General features: G+C 39.5%; 1 protein-coding gene across 1 annotated transcript; it reads left to right on the top strand.

Annotated features, from left to right (window-relative positions):
* Positions 1-482: 482 nt before the first annotated feature.
* Positions 483-6,866, top strand: LOC116007131 (protein AGENET DOMAIN (AGD)-CONTAINING P1). The gene is made up of 4 exons (XM_031247731.1): positions 483-563; positions 2,938-3,430; positions 4,692-5,147; positions 6,572-6,866. The coding sequence occupies exons 2-4, from the start codon at positions 2,942-2,944 to the stop codon at positions 6,611-6,613; spliced, it is 987 nt and encodes a 328-aa protein (XP_031103591.1). The 5' UTR covers positions 483-563; positions 2,938-2,941; the 3' UTR covers positions 6,614-6,866.
* Positions 6,867-9,246: the final 2,380 nt, after the last annotated feature.

Genomic DNA, 9,246 nt, shown 5'->3' with positions numbered 1-9,246 from the left:
GCATATGGATTTTGTGTCTGAAATAGATTAGTAGTTGTTTAATATAATATATTGTGTGTCTTATTTTACGAATTTATGTCTTGTATTTTGAAATTATATGCTTATATGACATAAATTATCTACATAAATTAGATTTGAGAATAAGTAAATATATAACATCTGTATGTGTGTTGTGCCACAAGTTTTTGTGTCTCATGTTATGAAATTTTGTATCTTAAAAGTATTTATTTTGTACCTAAAATAAATTAAAATTTGTGTTGAAACATGATAAACGAAAAACTACAAAATCTGTTAAAGTTTAAATATCAAAATGACTTTATTTTGATCCAAGATACACAATGTTATGTGGACCGTAGTCCACGATATAAATTACCGGGTTGGAGATGCTCCAAGCCCACAACATAAGCCCACAAACTGGTTTCCATATCAACTATAAATTCATGAACCCACAATCCCTTTCCAATCTTTTCCTCTTCCAAGTGCAGCGCCGCAATCAAGAAAAAACCTATCAACGCTGCATCCATAGGAGAAAAACTAGTGCAAATCGAAGAAGGCACTTATAGGTGAGCTTCATCACCTTGTTAATTGTTGAAAGCCATGATATTGTTATCTTTTGCTCCATAATTTTGAGAGGTCACTTACTTTTTAATTTTATGTTAAAAGATGAAGCTAACATTTCATATATGAATCATGAATGGGAGTATAATTTATATTAGGGATGGTAATGGGTAAGCGGGGACAAAGAAGAAGGTCATTGTCCCCATCTCGTTCCCCGGCGGGGTGAAAATTACCCCCAATTCTTTCCGCTAGAAGGTCCTTGTTCCCGTCTCGTTCCCTAGCGGGGTGAAAATTACCCCCAATTCTTTCCGCTAAGGGATTTTTCAACGATTTGGGAATATTTGCACTTTTGTCTTTAAGTTATAAGATAATTGTAGAATTCGTCTCTAAGTCTATCCCTGAGTGTTGATCATGCTCACTTTTCGTCTTGAGTTATACTAAAGTTGCATATTTCGTCCCTAATATTGTAGGCGGTACCTAGGCGGCGACCTATAAAAACAAAAAATTAATTAATGTGTGTGGGTGTATGTCATATATTATATTACATATATTATATATATATCTCTTACTTCTCTTACTTATATAAATAAATAAATTTAAATATATATAAATAAGGCCGACTCGCTCGAGTTAACTCGGCTAACTCTGTCGAGTTGGGCGAGTTAACTCGGCCAAATTCGGCCTAGTCGGCCGCCAACTCAGCCCAGTCGGCCGAGTTAGGCGGCCTCCTAGGCGGACGGCCACCTAGGCAGACGCCTAGGGAGCAATTCGCCTCGGTCCAGGAGCGCCTAGCGCCTGGGTGCCTAGGCGGGGATTTTTGCAACATTGACCGAAAGTCAATTAGGCACCTAAACTTTTAAAAAGTGTAATTAAACCCTTTAACATGACAAATTGAAGCAATGAAGCCCAAAAATTGGTAAATGACATGTTATTACAGGTCATTTTAGTTCAGACATGTAAATTCGGACGACCGGTGGGTTGCCATCTCCGGGAGACTCTCAGTTCTAGAGAAGACAGTTCTGGACAAGATGACCAGAACTGGTCTGGTCGCCTTTTCCCAGTTTTGGAGAAGACAGTTCTGGATAAGGTGACCAGAATTGGTCTGGTCGCCTTTTCCCAGTTCTGGAGAAAGCAGTTCTGGACACAGTTCTGGAGAAGGTAGTTTTGGACAAGGTGACCAGAACTGGTCCGGTCGCCTTTTCCCAGGAGAAGACAGTTCTGGACAAGGTGCCCAGAACTGGTCTGGTCGCCTTTTCCCAGTTCTAGAGAAGACAGTTCTGGACAAGGTGACCAGAACGGGTCTGGTCGCCTTTTCCCAATTCTGGAGAAGCCAGAAGGCAGTTCTGGACAAGGTGACTAGAACTGGTCTGGTCGCCTTTCAGTTCTGGAGAAGGCAACCAGAACTGGTCTGGTCGCCTTTTCCAAGTTCCGGAGAAGGTGACTCGAACTGGTGGTCACTTCTCTAGAGCTGTTTAGGTCGCTTTCTCTTAGAGGCGAATAGTTCTGATGCTTTGTTAGACAAGTTGCCTTCGCCGAAGATTGCTCAACTAGAAAAAATCTAGTCAAACGTTACATTTTTAAAGGTTTAATGACAGTTTTTAAAAATTTAAGTATTTAATTTACAATTGATGTAATGGCCTATTTGGTTGGATGTAGTTTTTGGGGAATTGCAATTCACTGAATTGTAATTCAGTGAATTTCCAAAATACAGTGTTTGGTTGGAGGGCAGAATTGCAATTCCTTCCAAATGATGAATTGCAACTCATGGGGTACCCCCATGAATTGTAATTCGGTGGAGAGGAGGAGCAATTTGTTGGTGTAAAGACAATTTTGCCCCTCCTCCCATACTATGTCTTTTTTTTTTTTTTAAATTTAAAAGAATTATTATTATTATTATTATATTATTATTATTATTATTATTTGAATGAATTATTATTATTATACTTATACTTATTATTATTATTATTATTATTATTATTGTTATTATTATTATTACTACTACTATTACTACAACATCTACCACAACATAAAGATATTTTAGTCATTTTGTCGCTTATTACCTCTCAATTCCCTGTACTCATATTTCTCCATACCAAACAATGTAATTTCAATTCCTACTTTATTCATTGAATTGCAATTTCACTGAATTACAATTATTTCCCTCTAATTCCCTCCTCCCAACCACGGACTGTAAAATCTATTGTACCCTTTTCCATTTTTTTTCTTTAATGTTTGTTGTCCTAAGTCATCTATTAACAACCCCAAAACCCTCACATGAGAAATCTCCTAACTTTCCGATTTCTCAACAATGTATAAATATCTAACAATTTGAATTTCTTCATTTCTTCTGAAATCCCTAAATATCCCTTTCCCACCAAGTTGAATGGAACACTGCTTTGAAGCGCTGTTGAACACCTACTTCACGGATGGGGCGGAGATTGAGATTAGCAGCGACGACGATGGCTTCCGCGGCGCGTGGTACGAGGGCAAGGTGGTCCGCTCTGTTTCGAAGAAAGTAAAGAAGAATGCCAGCAAGAAAGAGCACCGGGTGCAGGTGGTGGTGGAGTACGCGACGCTAATGGCGGACGATGGCGACACGCAGCCGCTACAAGAAACAGTCGACATCGTGCAGGTCCGGCCGCGGCCGCCCCGGGAGCGCCGCCGGACCTTCAACTTCAACGAGGAAGTGGACGCCTACTGCAATGATGGATGGTGGGAGGGCATTGTAATGAAGGTGCTGGAAGGCAGGAAGTACTCCGTTTTCTTCAGGGCAAGCAAGGAACAGCTGGATTTCGCGGAGTCTCAGCTCCGTCTCCACCGCGAGTGGGTAAATGGCGACTGGGCCCCGCCCTTGGAACATGAAAATGATGAGGTACATTATGCAAACACTGGATTTAAATATCTTTCTGTGTTTACTTTGACGTATTTAGGTTTCTGGAGACCCGTAAAATTGTCTGTGAATGTGACGTAGCATAGGCAATAGTTATGCTTAACATTTCAAAAATTTGTTTTAAAAGGGAGCTCAATTATTCAAATGAATCACAGTTCATGAGGGGTACTTTTAGAGTTTTAGGACAGGTTGATGATTATTTTTACTAGGACTGCCAGCTACTATGTAGTGTGATACCTTCTAAACGGGTAGTCACACTATCGAATTCGGTAGTGTGATACCTTCTAAACGGGTAGTCACACTATCGAATTCGGTGGTGGTGGTGGGGACATTGATTTTTTGTGTTGAAAAAGATTAAGAAAGTATATAACAGATACTATCTTGTAAAGAATCATGGGTGTTCAGTTGCTGAGTGAATTTTGTCTGTAAATTGGTAGGAATTTAAGATGCAGAAAACTTGGCTTCTAATAATTTAACTGACAGCTCCCTCCTTAAACACAGCCAACATGTTCCTTAGTCTAATGAGCACAGGAACCTATAGTATGTTCATTGTGTGCTAAACGGGTCGCTAATTCATCTGAGATGATGGACTCTAACTGTCTAACTGTGCCTTTAAATCAAACTTTGGCCAATCTGCTGATGATTCTTTAAATAGATCTATGTTCTTGTGTGTCCTAGAATGGAGGTTGTCACCTTATATCTTCTTCACTTTTGTTCCATCTTTTGTTTGTTTGAGAGATCAACTTAGCTTTTAATCTTACGCTTTGTGGTTATGAGAGCATTCAATTCAAGGAACTTTCAAAAATTTCTTTCGCTTCATTAAGTCTTGTGTCAATCTACAATATATTCTGACATAGTGTGAAGTTTGATGGTAAAACATCAGATGCCTGCTTTATTGAGAGTTTTAAAGGTTGGTTGTACAAAATGTACACATAAGTTAGACAGCTTACATGGTGTTGTTTCTGCAAAAGGAATACATCATGCCATTTGTTTTCATTATCAGCCATTGCACTTTTTGCACAGTTTTCTTGCATTCTAGTCTTAGTCTTTAAAAGTGGACCTATAAGCAGATAGCATTTGACTATTTGAGCATGTAATGATATTTTAGATTTATCCAAGTTTCTACCTACTCTAGTGTTAGACCACCTGCTACTCATTTTTCTTTGCTTTGCTTATGTTCTTTGATCTTATTCATTTTGTATGAAAGGTCTGGCTAGATGTTGATTTCAAACTTGCAATGCAGGAAATAGTAACTCCAACAGAGAAGAAGCGTAGCAATGATATCGGTCAAGAAATTTTCAGTCAAGGAATGAAAGTTGAAGTTAGCAGTGATGAAGAGGGTTTTAAAGGTGCTTGGTTTGCTGCAACTGTTGTAAAACAATTAGATAGCGGTAATTACGTGATAGAGTATCAGAACCTAAGGAATGATGACGACACAGAGTTTTTGCAAGAAGAGGTCGATCATTTGCATATACGGCCATGTCCTCCTGATATTGAAAGAGTTAATAGTTTCAAAGTTCAAGAGAAAGTTGATGCCCTGTATAATGATGGATGGTGGGTGGGGATGATTTCTAAAGTTCTTAAAGGAAAAAAATACATTGTGCACTTCAGCAATACAAATGAGGAATTGGAGTTTAAGCATGTTGATGTGAGGCCACACCAGGATTGGATTGATGGAAAATGGATTATGGCTTCCAAGGTAAGATTGCTTGGTTCTTTATATTGTGAAGCATTTGTTTATCTGATCAATTTCATTTTCCCTATAAATTTAATTTTCAGGTGGTTATAATTATCTATGCATCTATTTGGTTATAAGTATGCATGAATAAAACATCATTTTGTGCATTAACTTTATGGAATTCATAAAGGGAACAACTAAAACTTGTCATATGATGAATTTCCAAATATATATATATATATATATATATATATATATATATATCCAAGATGTGCTCTACCCCTTACATATTCAGAGAGGGGTTGACCTACTTGAGACTTCATTTTCCAACTTTCCCTTTTAGTGGACTAGCACCTTTATGTAGAACTATAAAGCTAGTGCCTATTAGGATGCACAACTTACAACAATAACCTAACTAAAGTTAGTTATGACTAAACTGTTCATAAATTTTAAGCTGATTCAAGTTGCTTACAACATAGCTCACTGCCTCACTTATCTAAAATATAGTAAGCGAGTTGTGGTTTTATCATATGCACAAAAGACGGGTAATGCTTGGAAAGTAGGAAGAGTATCAGTATTGGTAGGACTTGAAGAAGAACATTACCAAAATTTGCATCTTGTTGAAGTGGTAATGAATATCAAAATGATTGTGTAACCTCTAAATACAGTGTCAAACATAGCAAGATTGGGGGTAACTGCAGCCAAGATGGCAAGAGATTCACACTTGTAACCACAAAGTCACGAGTTCGAGTCCTTTCCCCCTTGGTTTGAGCCCGCCAGTTTTGGGTAACGTAGGCCGGTTTACTTCCATCAAGGCGGGGTTTACTCACACTCTAATGGGGTGTTTGGTTGGATGTAGTTGGAATTCATTTCCTACTTTATTCCATGACAAGGCAAATTGCAGTGTTTGATTTCCTTTTGTTGAATTGCAATTCATGGGGTACCCTCATGAATTGCAATTCAATGCTTGTGAGAAAGGAAAAAAGGGATGAAATGGCAAAAACCCTTGGTAATTATTATACTACACAAGGACATTTTAATCTTTATAACACTTCTTTCATTCTCATTCCTAATAATTCTATTCCTCCATACTAAACAATGTAATTTGAATTCCTACATTATTCTCACCTTATTCTTTTCCCACCGAATTGCAATTCTTTTCCTCCCTTAGTCCCTTATTCCTTCTTCCCAACCAAACACCTTGTAAAGGGTTGTAGGGCTTCCCTCGTCATCCAAAAACATAGCAAGATTTCTGAGTTGTGTGATATGATGATGTCTGAGTTGTGCTAAGAAATATATTTTCCACATTTCTTTCATTCCTTTGATTTCATCATCTCAAGATTGTGAATTAGGAGATACTATCTTTGATTATAAACTTTTCAACATTCAAAATCACATTATGCTACTCAAAATTGAGCATTGGTCTAACTCCTTGATCTTGCCAGGCTAAACAATTGTCCTCGAGGACCAGCAAATCGAAGAGTTAATGGATGAGTTCACCTGACTTAGTGTTTGTACAATCTTTGATATGTGTGTTACTGGAGTTATGATGTGTATGCGTTTATCTATGTTCATTGGTATACTGTGGAGAGTGATTTAGTAGGAATTGGGTGAAAATGTGTGTTTCAGAAAAAGCAGTTACAAGCCTCATTTTCCCAAACTGTAAAAATAGGTTACAGGGAGGCTGGGAGGAGAACAACTTCAATATTTTCAATTTCATCTTCGGTACTTTCTTCTTTATCGTTGCGAAATTTTGGTGCACATTAGGATTAGGGATTAGGGATTGCGATTTTGATTCTCAGTTAACCTTCTCTTTCGTTCGGCGTTGCAGAGCATCTTCCCGTGCCATATCTTCCATAATAAAATGATATCTAATAACTTTAAATTTCTTTCTAATTTCTTTTCAACTTAATTTTTTTTTAATGTACAAAAGGTATATCATTAAAAAGATTTTAATTGAAAATTTTTTAATGACATTTATATTGAAAGCAACCCCACTGGCGCAGTCATTAGATTACAAACGAACAATCTTTGAAACTGATTCCAAGGAGGTGGTTCAAGGCATCATGCTAGGCAAAAAAGCTAACAACGTGGTGGATAATCTTTTATGGGCATGTAAAGCCGAACTGTAACAGCCCGGATGGAAGCCATTAATGGCATGGAAGCTTAGGAGGAAGAAGGTTGAGAGAAGGAGAGCTGAAAGTGAACCGGAATTGGGGAAATAACAAAGGGAAGGAAAAGGTGTCGTTTGACGCACCTGTTATAACGGTTGATGAAGAGGAGTCCAACGGCGCCGTTTTAAGCTAACGGTCGAGGGGCAGTTACACCAGCATCAGACGTCGTCGTTTGAGTGTGTTTTTTTTTCCTTTTTACAGCTGTAGATTTCTGTTTTGGTTTTTCGGCAAAGTAGGAGCTCAATGGAGCTCGTTGTGGAGTTTTATACCTTGTGGATTGTGGAGAAAGTTTTTTATGCTTGGAAATACAATCAATTTCTATTCTTCTCACTCTTCTTTCTCTCCATAACCCTAGAATTTCTCTCTGTTCTTCCCCAAATTTATGTTTCTACACTGAGGTTCACTGCAATTGGTATCAGAGCCCTTCATGGATGAGCGTGTGAGAAAGCTAGAGGCCTCTGTGGTTGAGCTTGGCAACCAGTCTCAGACTACGCAAGAGGCGGTTACCACCTTGACAGCGCAAGTTACAGACCTCTCTGCTCAGTTCGGCAATTTGCGAGATGAGTTGCTGCAGGTGCTGAGGTTGAACCGACCAGTACCTCCGGTCTTTGGGAACTCCCCGGGGCAATCATCAGTTCAGGGCCACATTCCGGGGGAGCCCAGTAATGCCCCTGTGCGTCCTGAGGGAAGGCCGTACACAATGCCCTTATACCGGATCCGGTGGTTGCAGACGAAGAGGAGGTGGAGACCCCCAGGGATTTCGGCAGGCCTGAGAGGATGAATGCATATTGGATGCCCAGGAGAGGTGGTCTAGATCCTGTCAGACAAAATGTTGGTTACAACAATGAATTTACCCCGAGGTACAAAGCTGAATTTCCCGCTTTCGATTACACACACCCTAGACAATGGGTTCTTAGGTGCGAAAAGTTTTTTGTGTTAGCCCATGTCCCTAGGCACGAGATTATGAACCTCCTCCATGTTAACCTTACTGGAAAGGTTGGTTTATGGTATGAAGGTTATGTCAAGGAATTGAGGGAGGAGTTTCAATGGGCTAGATTTGCAGAGGCCTTGTGTAAGAGGTTTGGAGAAAGTGGGGAATCTGTGATAGAGGATTTTACAACTTTCAAGCAATGGGGTGGGGTAGATGATTTTACAGATGAGTATGAAGGGTTCAAGAGCCTGTTATTGCAAGCTCAGTCTTACTTACCAGAACACTATTTCTTGGAGAATTATGTTGCTAGACTCAAGCAGAATTTGAGATGTTTTGTTAGGACTGCTAGACCAAGAACCCTGGGGGATGCCATATGGCTTGCAAGACAGTTCGAGAAAGGTTTGAAGCCTCATGAAGGTCCAAAGGGTTCCTCTTGGAATTCCAAACCAACACAGCCCACTAAACCCTTCAGCTCCAACTCCAATAATCCAAATTTCCCACACCCCACAGCCAGTCATAGCCAAAAACCTATTCCATCCACACAGACAACTGCTTCCAAAGCCCCAGATATAGCCCACTTTAAGAATCCGCTAAGGGAGCAAAGGAGATGCTTCAAATGTTTCAATCCTTGGCAACCTGGGCATAAGTGCAATGGCCCTACTTTTAACATCATTGAAGAACACACTGATTTTCCTGAATTATTGGAGTAGGAAGGAGAAGGAATAAGGGTGGATGAGGCCGAAGTGTCCCTGTGTGCTGTAGTAGGTGGTGAAGGTCTAAACACCATCAAACTGTTGGGGACTGTTCAAAGACAACCTGTGGTAATTCTTGTTGACGGTGGGAGTACAAATAGCTTCCTAGACCCTAAATTATTGACTCAGTTAAGAAAGGAGCCTGAGAAAGCCACCCCCTTGATGGTGACAGTAGCTAATGGGGAGAAAGTGCTTAGTGATTCCATTTGCAAGGATTTTAGTTAGCAGATTCAGCAGGAACATTTCACTAAGACTTTTAGACT

This window comes from Ipomoea triloba, chromosome 15 (assembly GCF_003576645.1).
Source record: "Ipomoea triloba cultivar NCNSP0323 chromosome 15, ASM357664v1".
In the NCBI taxonomy this organism is placed as follows: domain Eukaryota; kingdom Viridiplantae; phylum Streptophyta; class Magnoliopsida; order Solanales; family Convolvulaceae; genus Ipomoea; species Ipomoea triloba.
The sequence above is the reverse complement of the archived record's forward strand: the minus strand, read 5'-3'. Positions and strand labels throughout refer to the sequence as shown.

Excerpts from the sequence above, each read along its gene's own strand:
- LOC116007131 (XM_031247731.1), top strand. The coding sequence starts at position 2,942 with ATGGAACACTGCTTTGAAGCGCTGTTGAACACCTACTTCACGGATGGG. Across the intron at positions 3,431-4,691 it reads TGGAACATGAAAATGATGAG|GAAATAGTAACTCCAACAGA; the intron begins GTACATTATGCA and ends CTTGCAATGCAG. Across the intron at positions 5,148-6,571 it reads AATGGATTATGGCTTCCAAG|GCTAAACAATTGTCCTCGAG; the intron begins GTAAGATTGCTT and ends TGATCTTGCCAG.